The 16,700-nt window shown below is 50.9% G+C and overlaps 1 protein-coding gene across 2 annotated transcripts in view; it reads left to right on the top strand.

Moving 5' to 3' along the window:
• The window catches only part of LOC140426469 (podocin-like), a 96,231-nt gene that overhangs the window by 55,492 nt on the left and 24,039 nt on the right, over positions 1-16,700 (top strand). For both annotated transcript variants that reach the window (XM_072511283.1, XM_072511282.1), the window contains one exon: positions 11,983-12,038. In XM_072511283.1, coding sequence (XP_072367384.1) covers positions 11,983-12,038 — 56 coding nt within the window. The remainder of the gene's footprint in view (positions 1-11,982; positions 12,039-16,700) is intronic.

The following is a 16,700-nucleotide window of genomic DNA, read 5'->3' as shown; positions in this document are numbered from 1 at the left end:
AAGTAAAAGACACCCTGGACCAACAGAATAAATGTCAACTGGATATTAAACAACATTAAACCGTTGCTACTTTGGGTACAGACGTACGCTATGTCACAGGATTTGTAATCCAGAGGCCTCGATTAATGATCTGGAAGACAAGAGTTTAAATCCTGTCATGCAGTTGGAGAATTAAATTCAATGAATTAAACTAGGTTAAAATTCTGGAATCTTTGACCACAAAAGAATCGGCCTGTTGTAAAAACCCACCTGCTTTATTAGCACCCTTTAGGGGAGGATATCTTTGCATAATACTGCGCACGAGGGTTCTTGGTGCATTTTTCTTCTTTTTATCTATAGACAGGGAATATAAGGCCTATAAAGTGTAGCATGTTTGAATGTCCCTATGGGGGAGGGTGAGAATACCGTGTTGACAGATTGTGTAGAATGACATGAAAAAGTAAATCTCAAGTCACAAACATCTGGGCACCCCTGCTGTAGGAGGATTTCCCCTTCTCCCTTACAGTAGTAGCCTGGTTGCTGTATGTATTAAAGATCGAACACAGTGGATGAGGAATCATCAGCCCCCTCTCTGTTACTTATCATTCAATATAGACGTCTGCTCCTCTCAAGCTGAAAGGTTTACCAGTTTTGAAAGCTCTTAATTAAACATTGAACCAATGTCAATTAAGCAGCCACCCACATGAAAATTCTGATGAGTAACTACTTCCCCCTAGGGGTGGGACCTCAAAACAATCCTGACTTCTGTTTCCGACCACCAGAGAGAATTTTCTTTTATATTCATTTATGGAATGTGGGCTTCGCTGGCTCGGCCAGCGTTTATTGCCAATTCCTTGTTGCCCTTCAGAAGGAGATGATGAGCTGCCTTCTTGAACTGCTGCAGTCCCTGAGGTGTAGGTACACCCACAATGCATTAAGGGAGAGTGTTCCAGGATTTTGGCCCAGTGACAGTGAAGGAACGGTGATATATTTGCATGTCAGGTCCAGTGGTGGGGTTCCCAGGTATCTGCTGCTTTGGCCCTTCTTGGTGGTAGTGGTCATGGGTGTCATGATATTTAGATCAGCATATCATGGTGCAATCACACACACACTGATGGCCATGCAGTAGGACCAACCAACACACACACAACATTGCAGCCAATCACCAGTGAGAGCACACGCACTATAAAAACAGGGGACACTACAGTTCCCGCTCATTCCAGCAGCAGCCAGCTCAGAGCACCGAGCTCAGAGCCTGCCACTCAGGCATTCACCATGTGCTGAGTGCCTCACCCAGATAGTGATAGGACAGGGTCCACAGATTAGCTGGTAATGCATGTACCCAAGTTAGCAGTGTGCTGTTATAGTTAAGTAGTAAATAAAAATGAGTTACACCATCTCCAGCCATGTTGGATCGTTTGTACACCAGAACACCCAACAAGACAATGGGTTTGGTAGATGCTGTCTAAGGAACCCTGGTGAGTTACTGCAGTGCATCTTGTAGATGGGAGACATGGCTGCCACTGTTCATCGGTGGTGGAGGGAGTGATTGTCTGTGAAAGGGGTAGCAATCATGCGGGCAGCTTTGTTCTGGATGGTGTTGAGCTTCTTGAGTGTTATTGGAGCTGCATTCATCCAGGTAAGTGGAGAGTATTCCATTACACTCCTGACCTGTGCCTATAGATGGTGTTACCATCTAATAAATAAATAAATAATAAAAATAAATAATCTTTATTGTCACAAGTAGGTTTACATTAACAATAAAGTTACTGTGAAAAGCCCCCAGTTGCCACATTCCAGCGCCTGTTTGGGTACACGGAAGGAGAATTCAGAATTCTCAGCTGGTACGGGAATTGACCCGGGCTGCTGGCCTTGTTCTGCACCAGCTGTTTAGCCTACTGAGCTAAACCAGCCCTATAAGGACTAGACCCCAATTTATATTAGAAAACCGGACTAGAAACCCCGACAATTGTGCAATTTGTAAACTATGAGGAAAGGATACTTCACCCCACAAGTGATTCCACTTACAAATAGGGATCTTTATTTATTAATACAAACTTCATTATTGACACAGGATTAAACACATTAACATTACAGTAAATGCCTTTTTAATTAACAGTTAAACAATACTTAAAATTCAAAATAACACTTCAACTACTAACTGATACCTTCTCTATCTCCAATTAAGCAAAGCCCATTGCAGATCAAAAGCCAGATCAAAAGTAAATAAAGTTAACAAACATGGGGATACTTGCTGTACTATTGCGCAGAGATTTTCTTTCAGAAAAATAGAGAGAAACCCTTTCAGGCACAATCTGCAAATCCTTCTGTCTCTCTCAGACTCCTGCTCAACCTGGCAGCCTTTGGCAAAACCGCTGCTCAACTTAAAAACTCCTAGCAGACTTCCAAACCTATATAAAACTGCAAAACTACAGACAGACCTGGCTCCTCACATTACTTATATCATCTTTATCCCACTCAGATCCCATGACCTGTTTACTTAAGTCTAAACACAATGTCTCAAGTCATCTACTCTCCAGGGAATCTCCAGCAAACATAACAAAGTTCCAGGAGGCATCTCTTTGTCAACAAGTACATGGTTGTAATGAATGATTATCTCACTTTTACAACATCTTAATTGCACCTTTTACAGATACACCGCCTGCCTGTATGTTAAACCAGGATTTTTAAAAAATATTACTACATATATATGTTAACCCAGGCTTTGAATAACATTACTGCAACAGTTATATATAATACAATCTATATAAACATTTCCTATATTGGTGAACTGTCTTTGGGTGGAAAGGAGGTAAGTTACTCATTGCAGGATTTCTAGCCTTTGACCTGCTCTGGTAGCCACTGTATTTATATGGCTAATCCAATTCAATTTCTGGTCAATGATAACCCCGGGATGTGAAAGTCAGAGATTGAGCATTGGTAATGCCATTGAATGTCAAGGGGCAATAATTAAATCCTCTCTTTTTGGAGATGTTCATTTCCTGGCACTTGTGTAACGTGGATGTTACTTGTCACTTGTCATTAAAGCCTGGATACTGTCCAGGTCTTGCTACACTTGGGCAGGCACTGATTCTGTATCTGGGGAGTGCCGAGTTGTGAATATTGTGCAGTCATCAGCGAACAGCTCCACATTGACCTTATGTTGGAAAGAAGGTAATTGATGAAGTAGCTGAAGATGGTTGGGCCTATGACACTACCCTGTGGAACTCCTGCAGTGATGTCCTGGAGCTGGGATGATTGACCTCCACCCACCACAACCATCTTTGTTTGTGCCAGGTATGAATCCAACCAGTGGAGAGTTTTCCCCTGATTCTCATTGACTCCAGTTTAGCTAGGGCTCCTTGATGCTATAGTCAGTCAAATGCTGCCTTGATGTCAAGGGCAGTCACTCTCACCTCATCTCTTGCATTCAGCTCTTTTGTCCATGTTTGAACCAAGGTGTAATGAGGTCAGGAGCTGAGTGACCCTGGCAGAACCCAAATTGAGCATCCACGAGGAGATTTTTGCTGAGTAAGTACCGCTTGATAGCACTGTTGATGACAACTTCCATCACTTTATTGATAATTGAGAGTAGACTGATGGGGCAGTAATTGGTTGTGTTGTAGCTAAACCTAGAAACAATTTGTTAACATTAACTGTGGGTCAAATATATAAAAACAACAGATGAATAACAGTATGAATTTGCATAAACCACTATCTCTCCCCCAGCTGCCTAGTCAGTCTGAGGTTGTCATAATATACACCAGTATATCATGGTACAGACACACACACTGATGGACACACAGCAAGACCAATCAACACACACAACACCGCAGCCAATCACCAGTTAGAGCACACTCACTATAAAGACAGAGGGCATCAGAGTTCCCGCTCATTCGGGATGCAGACTCTCAGAAGGACAGAGCTTACAGCTTACAGCACAGATCTTCACCATGTGCTGAGTGCATAGACTGGTTAGGGCAGGCATAGGTCTTTAGTTTAATGTAACATCGTGTTAACCCACAGTGAAAGTATGTTCAACAGTTTCTAGCTTAATAAAATAGTGTTGTACTATTTTAAGTGTTGGTGGCCTGTATGTGTTCCACGGATCCAGAGCACCCAACACATCATGGTACCAGTAGTTGAGGGATGTTAGAACTTCTTAGACCTACCTGCAAGTGATCTGTCTTCCACCAGCATACAGTCATCCTGCAAAATGGACAGCGTCCGCCCGCCGCCGCCGCTCCGCATCACCAGTAACCTAGGGGCCAACTGGAAGATATTCAAACAACGCTTCCAGCTCTACATTGAAGCCACAGACTGGGAAGATGCCTCAGGTACCAGGAAGATCGCTCTCTTCCTATCCACGGCCGGGGAGCATGCCATCCACATTTTCAATTCTCTCACCTTTGCTGATGGTGAAGATAAATCAAAATTCAAGACAGTCCTCCTTAAGTTTGACAGTCACTGCGACATCGAGGTGAATGAAAGTTTCGAGCACTATGTATTCCAACAGCGTTTGCAGGGTAAGGATGAACCTTTCCAGTCCTTTCTCACCCACCTCCGCATCCTTGCGCAGTCCTGTAATTATGGGCCCACCTCCGACTCCATGATACGTGACCAGATCATTTTCGGTGTTCAGTCGGACCCCCCACGCCAGCAGCTCCTCAAGGTAAAGCAGCTCACCCTAGCGATTGCCATCGAGACCTGCGTGCTACACGAAAACGCCACTAGTCGGTATTCCCACATCCAAGCGGCTGAAACGGTGCGGCAAGGTCCCCACGAGGCAGAACAGGTCCAAGCAATCGAGCAACTCCAGGGCCTCAGCCTGGATGAGGGCGGCCATTTTGCGCGCTTTTCGCAGACTCCCGCGCTTGTGCGCACCGAACAAGGGGTCGGCGACGTCGACGAACATCCTGCGCAGGCGTGCACCACGCACGACCGCATCACGCATGCACAGTGGCGCAGTGAACGTACTGACGCTACAACTTGCAGCAACTGTGGCTCCGCCCACTTAAAGCGGCAATGTCCTGCCAAATCCCGACGATGCCTGCGATGTGGCAAACTTGGCCACTTTGCTGCTTTATGCAGATCAGCTCAGCCTGCCAATTTGTATCGCTCCAGCCAGCCTCGCCGGAATGTCCGGGCCATTCAACCCACGGTCACCGAGCCCGATGCGGACCTACTACCCGATATTGACACCAAGGACCCGAAGGCGCCTTTTCGAGTCGGTATCATTACAAAAAACAGGGTGTCCCCAAAGCAAAGAATCCAGCCTCTATCGGTATACAGCATCGATCCGGACGATGAGTGGTGTGCCACCCTTACGGTCAACCGGTCTCAAATACGATTCCGCCTGGACACTGGTGCCTCCGCCAATCTCATTGTGCGGTCTGACCTCCAAAGCCTTCGTGTCAAACCAGCCATCCTGCCATCAGCCTGCCAGCTATTAGATTATAATGGCAATGCCATTGCTGCCAGCGGCTCATGCCAACTTGAAGTGACGCACAGGTCACGCAAAGCCATCCTTCCCTTTGAAATTGTGGGCTCCTTGAAAGCCTCCCTGCTTGGCGCGCAGGCATGCAAGCTGTTGAACCCAGTTCAGAGAGTTAACTCTCTCTCTCCTGCTGACGCGTCTGCCTTTCAGGACACTGACTTCAGGGCGCAGCTCGACGCCATTATCAACTAGTACCACGACGTCTTCGAGGGCATGGGCACGCTCCCGTACACCTACAAGATTTTATTAAAACCGAATGCCGCGCCTGTGGTGCACGCACCTCGCAGGGTCCCAGTACCCCTTAAGGACCGCCTCAAGCAGCAGCTGCAGGACCTCCAGAACCAAGGAATGATTTCCAAAGTCACGGAACCGATCGACTGGGACAGTTCCATGGTATGTGTAAAAAAGCCTTCTGGCGAATTGAGAATTTGCATTGATCCCAAGGATGTAAATCGCAATATTGTGAGAGAGCACTATCCAATTCCCAAGCGCGAAGAGCTCACATGTGAGGTGGCTCGCGCCAAGCTCTTCACCAAACTCGACGCCTCAAAAGGATTCTGGCAAATCCAGCTCGATAAATCCAGCAGGAAACTCTGCACGTTTAACACCCTCTTTGGAAGATATTGTTACAACAGGATGCCGCTTGGGATCATCTCTGCATCAGAAGTGTTCCGTAGGATTATGGAACAAATGATGGAAGGTATTGAAGGTGTTCGTGCCGATGCCAGTCAATCCGGCATTGGGGCAGTGCTCCTTCAACGTGATGAGGCCTCATCATGGGCCCCCGTTGCATATGCTTCACGTGCGATGACCCCCACGGAGCAGCACTGCGCGCAGATAGAAAAGGAGTGCCTGGGCCTTCTGACCGGTGTTGTTAAGTTTCAAGTTATGTCTATGGACTTCCTCAATTCACCGTCGAGACCGACCATCGCCCGCTGGTCAATATAATATTTGAACGACATGACGCCTCGCCTCCAGCGTATTCTTCTCAAGCTCCAGCGATACGACTTCCAGCTGATATACACCCCAGGCAAGGATCTCATCAAGGAACCAGCGGGATTTGTCTGCCAGGTTGACGCCCATGTGGCATTCGCGGCTCCAATCTACCTGCCTCGGATGAACGCCTCATCCAAATTCCCCGCGAGACGGCGGCTGACCCCTTGCTACAGCGTGTCATGCGCCACCTAACGGAAGGGTAGCTCAAGGGCCAATGCCCTCAATTCTATAATGTCAGAGATGATCTGCCGGTAGTAGACGGGTTCTTCTAAAACTGGACCGCATTGTCATCCCGCATAGCATGCGCCAGCTTGTCCTGGAACAACTACACGAGGGCCACCTTGGCGTGGAAAAGTGCCGCCGACGGGCCCGAGAGGCAGTGTACTGGCCCGGCATTAATCATAGAATTTACAGTGCAGAAGGAGGCCATTCGGTCCATCGAGTCTGCACCGGCTCTTGGAAAGAGCACCCTACCCAAAGTCAACACCGCCACCCTATCCCCATAACCCAGTAACCCCACCCAACACTAAGGGCAAATTTGGACACTAAGGCAATTTATCATGGCCAATCCACCTAATCTGCACATCTTTGGACTGTGGGAGGAAACCGGAGCACCCGGAGGAAACCCACGCACACACGGGGAGGATGTGCAGACTCCGCACAGACAGTGACCCAAGCTGGAATCGAACCTGGGACCCTGGAGCTGTGAAGCAATTGTGCTATCCACAAGGCTACCGTGCTGCTTAATGAGGACATAGCCAACACAGTGCTCAACTGCCCCACTTGTCAGCGTTTCCAGCCGGCCCAACCACGTGAGACCCTGCAGCCCCATGAGTTGGTCACGTCACCATGGACCAAGGTGGGCATCGACCTGTTCCATGCGCTGGGTAGAGACTATGTCCTGATCGTGGACTACTTTTTGAATTACCCGGAGGTGATAAGGTTGCATGACCTCACCTCGTCTGCAGTCATTCGTGCCTGTAAAGAAATCTTTGCTCGACATGGCATCCCGCTCACGGTTAGGTCGGACAATGGCCCCTGCTTCACCAGCCAAGAATGGTCCAACTTTGCCAGGTGGTACAATTTTGCCCATGTGACGTCCAGTCCCCTGTACCCCCAATCCAACGGCAAAGCAGAGAAGAGAGTACATATCGTCAAACGGCTCCTCTGCAAGTCTGCCGATGCTGGGTCTGATTTCTACCTCGCCTTGCTGGCCTATCGCTCCGCCCCACTGTCTACTGGCCTGTCGCCAGCCCAGTTACTCATGGGTTGTACCCTGAGGACGACAGTGCCGTCCATCCATGTCCCAGACCTCGACCACGTTCCTGTCCTTCACCGGATGCAGCTGTCTCGGGCACAGCACAAGGCGGCTCATGACTCCCATGCAGCTCATCTCCCTGCTCTGGCTCCAGATGACAACATCCGCGTCCATCTTCGGGATGGTGGCTGGTCTGCAACCGCTGTTATCTTTCGGCAGGTGGCCCCCCGCTCGTTCCTAGTTCGTCTACTGGATGGCTCTATTCTGCGCCGCAATCGACGCACCCTTCGTCTCGTTCCACGCTCGCCACGTGATCCTCCAATGTCGCCTCGCCCTCCTGCTGACCCTGCCATGGACAATGCAGAGCTCCCTGTCACTCTGTCTCCCCCTGACTTCGACGCAGTCCAGCCCGCTCCTGAACTGGCAGCTCTCGACCCACCCTTGAGGCTGTCAACCAGAATTCATCGCCCACCTCAGAGGCTAAATTTATGAACTTTTCGAATTTATGGACTCTCTGAATTGTTTCGTTGCTTTGTTTGATCGTTTCCCTGGTTTGTATATAGTGTTGATCTCGTTACTCTAGTTGCATACTGCTTCTCTGCACCAGGCACCTTCCCATGTAAATAGCTTAGTTCTCATGTACGTAGTCCTGTAAATATGTTTTCGCACCCCACACGTATAGTTAGGAACATTCTCACCATACATTATTTATTGCCACACACATACATTTTTTTATAAAAGGGGGGATGTCATAATATACACCAGTACATCATGGTGTAGATACACACACACTGACGGACACACAGCAAGACCAATCACCAGTTGGAGCACACTCACTATATAGACAGAGGGCATCAGAGTTCCCGTTCATTCGGGATGCAGCCTCTCAGAAGGACAGAGCTTACAGCTTACAGCACAGATCTTCACCATGTGCTGAGTGCATAGACTGGTTAGGACAGGCATAGGCTTTTAGTTTAATCTAACATCGTGTTAACCCACAGTGAAAGTATGTTCAAAGTTTCTAACTTAATAAAATAGTTGATGCACGATCAATGACCACTAAAGCGAGGTTGTAGTCCAATTGAAGGCTTTAATAAGCTAGATGTTTCCCCCAGCAGCTCAGGTACAGAATGAAGGCTGCTGGGGCGGCCCGGGCTCTTATACCCCGCCTTGCAGGGCGGAGCTACCATACAGCTTGACCAATAGGAAACATACAATATCTACCAATGGTGTTCCAGCATTACCAGGTACCGTAATACCTCTACACAGACTACCACAGTGACCCAGCCCGACCTGGCTGATTAAGAAGGGGAAAGTACAGTACGAAAGGAAGCTTGCAGGGAACAAAAAGACTGACACTAAAAGTTTCTACAGATATGTGAAAAGAAAGAGATTGGTAAAGAGAAATGTAGGTCCACTGCAGATAGAAACAGGAGAATGCATAATAAGGGACAAAGAAATGACTGAGCAATTACATACATACTTTGGTTCTGTCTTCAAAAATGAGGACACAAATCAGATCCCAGAAATGTTGGAGAATGATTTAGTGAGAGGGAAGAACTGAGGGAGATCAACATTAGTAGAGAAATGGTGCTGGGAAAACTGATGGGATTGAAGGCGGATAAATCCCCAGGGCCTGAGAATCTGCATCCCAGAGTGCTTAAGGAGGTGATGGAAATAGTGGATACATTGGTGGTCATCTTCCGGGATTCTATAGACTCTGGAACTGTCCCTGCAGATTGGAGGGTAGCTCACGTCACTCCAATATTCAAAAAGGGCGGTAGAGATAAAGCAGGGGAATAGACAGGCATTTCTGTGGCCGCAAACGAGATTCCAGGATGGTATGTTGCCTCTCTGGTGCTAGGGTCAGGGATGGCTCAGAGCGGGTACAGGACATTCTGGAGGGGGAGGGTAAACAGTCAGTGGTTGTGGTACACATCGGTACAAACGACATAGGTAAAAAAAGGGATGAGGTTCTAAAAACAGAATACAGGGAGCTAGGAAGGAAGTTAAGAAATCGGACCTCCAAGGTTGTGATCTCAGGATTACTACAGTGTGCCACGTGCTAGTCAGAGTAGAAATGACAGGATATATAGGATTAATAAGTGGCTGAAGGGATGGTGTCAGGGGGAAGGTTTCAGATTCCTGGGGCATTGGGACCGGTTCTGGGGGAGGTGGGACCCGTACAAACTGGACGTGTTACACCTGGGCAGGACTGGAATTGATGTCCTAGGGCGGGTATTTGCTAGAGCAGTTGGGGAGTGTTTAAACTAATGTGGCAAGGGGATGGGAACCAATGCAGGAAGTCGGAAGGTAGTAAAACAGGGACAGAAACAAAAGGCAGTAAGGGGGAATGTGTAAGGCAGAGAAGCCATAGTCAAAAATCAAAAAGGGCGACAGTACAAGGTACAGTGACTGAGGGGAGCTCAGTGAATAGGCCCAGTAATACTGAAAGGAATAAAACGGGAAGTAAAAACATGAATGGAAAGCGATGCGGCAGGTTGTTACATGAAGATATGGGTTCAACGGCAAGGAAAATTAAGAGAAAAGTTAATAGGAAAAATAACGTAGGAGAGGTTACTGATCAAGGTGTTAAGATTCAAAACAGAGGGAAAAATAACGTAGGAGAGGTTACTGATCAAGGTGTTAAGATTCAAAACAGAGGTATAAAAGCCAGCATAAGTATACTTTACCTAAATGCTCGTAGTATTCGGAATAAGGTAAATGAGTTGATGGCGCAAATCATCGTGAATGACTATGATTTAGTGACCATTACTGAAACATGGTTAAAGGATGGTCATGACTGGGAGTTAAATATCCAAGGGTATCAAACTTTTCGGAAGGACAGAGTGGATGGTAAGGGAGGTGGTGTAGCTCTGTTATTTAAGGGTGACATCCGGGCAATAGACCTGCCCATTCTAGCCGAGATATCAAAGAGAGAAGAATTTCCAACCTTTCTGGGAAAGATATTTAACAGGCTCCTGACTGTTAGTCCTGGCTGTCAGCGCCTTCTTCGAACAAATTGAAAGCAAAAATGGAACCTGCCTTCTGCTCCAGAATGTTCTGAAAGGTTCTAACAATCCCAATCAAAAACAGAAAATGTCCCAGAATTGCAGAAAAGCTAGCCAAATCCACCCAATTGACATCCCACATTATGCCACAGAGCACACTGAATCAAGGGATGTCCCCGAGCCAGTTCAAATAGCAAGTTTCAGTGGTGTGTGGGGGGGAGGGGGGTTCAGTTCAAAACCAAACGTCTGTAGTTTTAAAAACAGCCAGCAGGACAGGCATTAAAAGGAAAGCAGGATCAGACAATGATTTAAAAGAGGTTCCTTAGGCAACGCTGTATCCAGATCCTCAGCCTCGACTGCTGAATTTGATTCCATGGTTATCGACTTCTACTGCTTTTAGAAAGGCTGATTGGCCCACTCAAGATTGAAGACCTCTCTATTCCTGCACCGTTGCCTCCAGTGCTGAAACAAAGAACTTTAAGTCACGCTTTTTGGCCTTTTGCACAAATTCCAGTCCTCCTCCCGTTCATAACCCTTCCACAATGACTTCCACCATCTGCTGAAGCCAAAATGCACCTCATCTTTAAGAGGTACACCCAGCAATACAGATAGCTTTCAGTGGTGCCAGTCTCATACAAACTTGAGCCCCTTGCTGAGATGCACGGCTACTCAACAGTATATTTAATATACAGTAAACGATATATTTATATACACTCCACTGTCATTATAAGTGGCAGGCAGCACATGCTTCATGTTGCCTGCATTACATTGAACAGGCACATGTTCATCAATAAATTACATTTGCTATAGTTCTTCCATACCCAAATTCAGTAGTCAATTCCCATTCAGCAATTTTCTCCAAACAGCAGGTAGTGCACGTTAGCAAGGACAGCTCCTGGCTTACCTTTTGCAAAGTGACATGGAACCTCTTATGCTAACCGAACAGGCAGATGGGGGCTCATGAATGGTTTTTCTAAAAATGGTGCCATGGACAATGCGATCCCCGTGCCCATTTTCATGGCTATTGAATACTTAGCTCATCACATTTTCAGCATTTCAGCAATGAAAATTAACAGAGTCTAAATTCACTCTCCATCAGAATTCTAAATTTGACAGGCAATGGTAGAAAAATAGATCATACCTGGATCTTGTCATTCAGCTAGCCCTACACTTATATGATGAAGTGATAATTTTATACATTATAAATTCAAGTCTACTCATGGCTCCATTTTGTTTTGCAGGCAGCTTTGGATGCAGCAACTTGCAACTGGGGAATCAAGGTGGAACATGCTGAAATGTATGTTTACAGAAGGATATTAACCTTGGAAATGAACAAACTGATATAATATGGTTAATTGCTGGTGCCAGGCTTCACTCAGGAGCAGCTCTCTGAGTTGGAAGATTGTGCTGTCAAGACCATTCCAGGATTTGATCACATAACCTAACCTGAGGGGGTGCTGCAATTGGGTATGGAATAATTATAGTAAAAGTAATTCATTGGCTGGCAGTGACATTTTATGTCCTTAGACAATGAAAGACTATGGGCACGATTTTATGGCCGCGTCTCGCTTAGACGGGAGCGCAAAGAGGCCGTTAAATTGCAGAGAGGCCAAAAATGAGAACCGGGCCGGGCACAGATCTATTTGCGATCTAACCGGTCCTCTCCCTTTGGCGAAATTAGAATCTCACAGGAGCGTGGCGTGAATCCAATAATCACCACTTAAACCTAATCTCCATACAATTAACGGGAGAAGTCCCCTATCTAACGGCCTCCCATGATCTAACGGCCTCGCCAGCAAGTGGTCACGCGGGCGGCGATTGGTACTCCTTTATAAAAACGAGCAGTTGGTGGAAGGGCTGTACGGGGACCAGAGGAGGTGAATAGGCATCTTCGCTCACAGGCAAAGAGCCCGGGGTCACTGGGTTTGCTACCCCAGTGCTCAAGGGGGGTGGGGGGTGGGGGGGCACCAGCGGGTGGGGGGCGCAGGGGTTGCAGAGCAGGGGGAGGGCGCCCATGGCCTCGGCTGGGGGTGGGTGTCTCAGTGTTTTGGGGGCAACCCCAGCCAACCTGCCCCACCGACCACCCATAACTCCCACTGATGGCAGAGGCCTCTGGCCACACAGCTGAAGGCTATTGCTAATGGTGAATTGGCAATCGTAGTTAGGTGAGCACCTCAGATCTCCCCATGGGCAGGTGTGCCATGTAGCATATGCGGGTTATCGCCTAGCATCACAATTAGACCGTGATGCTTAGACACTGTGTCTGGACAATGCAGGAAGCAGCACCATGGACGCAGTGGCCAACATCCTAATGCCCAGGGGCTGGGTCCCAGAACTGGGGATATTTCTGTGATTGGATGGTGGGTGAGTGCACCGGGGAGGGGACCTGCACCCAGTCCAGGTAATGATACGTGCAGGTATCTGAGGTACAGGGTGTGGGTCCAGTGACCAGAGGCCCCCGCTGCGGCTGGGGGTGCAAGGGCTGGGTGTGTTGGATGGCAGGGGATGTGGGGTGGGCAGGGGGGATCGATGGGGTGGAATACACTGTTGGTTGTCAGTCTCATACCCTCTCCCAATTCTTTGTAAATATTCCATGGAATGAACGAAACCTTGGACCCCCGCGGAACTTGCCCGAGTGGTGCTGCTGGCAGGCCAGGCGCTGGAGAAGGCAGCTGCAGCAGCATCACACACAGAGGGTTTAGGCAACGGCCATGTGCAGGGCTCCACCCCACACCCTGAGGACCCGGCCGCCCATCAGGTCAGGGAGGGACCCAGGAAACCATGTGGCACCTGTGCCATGTCCTCACAGACTAGCCACCAGGAGGAGGAGGATACCCGCTCCCGGTGGCCACCAAGGTCACCACAGCTCTAAATGTCTATGCCTCATGATCATTCCAGGCTCGAGCGAGGACTTGTGTGGCATCTCACAAGTTGCAGCCCACAAGTGCATTGATGCCCTGTTTGCCTGGGCAGAAAACTACATCAACTTTGACATGGACCAGACCCAACAAGATGCCCAGGCAGCAGATTTCCACCATCGACGGGATGCCCCAGGAGCTAATAGGTGGCGCTAATGTCATCTTACATTCATCGGGCCGTCTGGGATTGCCCTGCATCAACAGAAAGGGGTCCCACTTTCTAAACATCCCGCTCATGTGCAACAACCACATGAAGATCATGCACGTGTGTATGCTTCCCAGGGACTGTGCATGACAGCTACATCCTGGGGCCGTCGGATATCCTTGACCTCTTTGTGGACCATCCCAGGATGGCCGGTTGGCTCTTGGGGAATAAGGGATACCCGCTGAGGACCTGGCTAATGACGAAGTCCAATGGCCGATGCAGAGACCCGTTACAACGAGGCCCATGTAGCCACCCGGCTGCCATTGAGCGGTGCATCGGACTTCTCAAAACGTGGTTCCGATGCCTCGACCACTCTGGTGGTGCCCTGCAGGACACCGCCCAGAGGGGCGCCCGCTTTGTGGTGATCTGCTGTCCCCTCCACAACCTGGCACAGCAGCGGGGCGAGGTATGGAGGTGGAGGTGGAGGGGGAGGAATATGTGGTCACCTCCGAGGAGGATGGTGAAGATGAGGACGACAAAGTGCTGGATCAGGAGGGGCTGGAAGATGAACCTGGGAAGGACCTGCAGGACCAGCTGGAAGATGGAGTACAGGTGGGAGCGGAGCGGAGAGTCCCGCATCCTTGTCTACTTCACATGGGACATGGCCTCATCTGTCATTCCCCCTCTCACCAACCACCCCTTCCTGCCCCCCTCCCCATCCCTCTGTCTTCCCCTGCCCCCCCTTCACAATCCTCCCCCCACCCTCCCCCCTGCCCCATTTCTCACCCTCCCAGGGTCTGTGTAACATCAGGATGATGGGACTGTGTCGGTACTGTCAGCGGGTCATTGTCGGGGGCAGGAGGCTGATGATTACCCCGCAGAGAGCTGAGCGCTGGTGTTCCTCATTCAATGCCATAGTCTGACCCCTGCCTGTCTGCTGAGTGCTTGCTCACACCCATCACCTGCACGGGGTGTGCCAATGGATGGGGGGGGGAGTCCAGGACCTCCATGTCCGAGGAGATGGGGCACAGGAATGGTGCTCGGCCCGCATAGAAAAGAAAGTGCAGAGGCGTCATATTGGTTGAGGCCAACAGATTTTAATCATTAGCAGAGGTGTCCCCAACTGTCCCACTCTCCCGATGGTCCTACCCCACTCTCCCCACCCCACTCTCCCGATGGTCCTACCCCACTCTCCCCACCCCACTCTCCCGATGGTCCCGCCCGACTCCCCCCACCCCACTCTCCCGATGGTCTTGCCCCACTCCCCCAACCCACTCTCCCAATGGTCCCGCCCCACTCCCCCACCCCACTCTCCCGATGGTCCCGCCCCACTCCCCCACCCCACTCTCCCGATGGTCCTGCCCCACTCTCCCCACCCCACTCTCCCGATGGTCCTGCCCCACTCCCCCACCCCACTCTCCCGATGGTCCCACCCCACTCCCCACCCCACTCTCCTGATGGTCCTGCCCCACTCCCCCACCCCACTCTCCTGATGGTCCTGCCCCACTCCCCCACCCCACTCTCCTGATGGCCCTGCCCCACACCCCGACCCCACTCTCCTGATGGTCCTGCCCCACTCCCCTACCCCACTCTCCCGATGGTCCCACCCCACTCCCCACCCCACTCTCCTGATGGTCCTGCCCCACTCCCCCACCCCACTCTCCTGATGGCCCTGCCCCACACCCCGACCCCACTCTCCTGATGGTCCTGCCCCACTCCCCCACCCCACTCTCCGATGGTCCCGCCCCACTCACCCGATAGTCCTGGCCCACTCGCCCCACCCCACACTCCCGATAGTCCTGCCCCACTCCCCCACCCCACTCTCCCGATGGTCCTACCCCACTCTCCCCACCCCACTCTCCCAATGGTCCTACCCCACTCTCCCCACCCCACTCTCCCGATGGTCCTACCCCACTCTCCCCACCACACTCTCCTGATGGTCCCGCCCCACTCCCCCACCCCACTCTCCCGATGGTCCTACCCCACTCTCCCCACCACACACTCCCGATGGTCCTGCCCCACTCCCCCACCCCACTCTCCCGATGGTCCTACCCCACTCTCCCCACCCCACTCTCCCGATGGTCCTACCCCACTCTCCCCACCCCACTCTCCCGATGGTCCTACCCCACTCTCCCCACCACACTCTCCTGATGGTCCTACCCCACTCCCCCACCCCACTCTCCCGATGGTCCTACCCCACTCTCCCCACCACACTCTCCTGATGGTCCCGCCCCACTCCCCCACCCCACTCTCCCGATGGTCCTACCCCACTCCCACACCCACACCCTACTCTCCCGATGGTCCTGCCCCACTCTCCCCACCCCACTCTCCCGATGGTCCTGCCCCACTCCCCCACCCCACTCTCCCGATGGTCCTGCCCCACTCTCCCCACCCCACTCTCCCAATGGTCCTGCCCCACTCTCCCCACCCCACTCTCCCAATGGTCCTGCCCCACTCTCCCCACCCCACTCTCCCGATGGTCCTGCCCCACTCTCCCCACCCCACTCTCCCGATGGTCCTGCCCCACTCCCCCACCCCACTCTCCCGATGGTCCTGCCCCACTCTCCCCACCCCACTCTCCCGATGGTCCTGCCCCACTCTCCCCACCCCACTCTCCCAATGGTCCTGCCCCACTCTCCCCACCCCACTCTCCCAATGGTCCTGCCCCACTTTCCCACCACACACTCCTGATGGTCCTGCCCCACTCCCCCACCCCACTCTCCCGATGGTCCTACCCCACTCTCCCCACCCCACTCTCCCGATGGTCCTACCCCACTCTCCCCACCCCACTCTCCCGATGGTCCTACCCCACTCTCCCCACCACACTCTCCTGATGGTCCCGCCCCACTCCCCCACCCCACTCTCCCGATGGTCCTACCCCACTCTCCCCACCACA

The sequence above is a fragment of the Scyliorhinus torazame genome, chromosome 7 (assembly GCF_047496885.1).
Source record: "Scyliorhinus torazame isolate Kashiwa2021f chromosome 7, sScyTor2.1, whole genome shotgun sequence".
NCBI lineage: Eukaryota > Metazoa > Chordata > Chondrichthyes > Carcharhiniformes > Scyliorhinidae > Scyliorhinus > Scyliorhinus torazame.
This window is presented reverse-complemented; position numbering and strand designations above follow the sequence as displayed.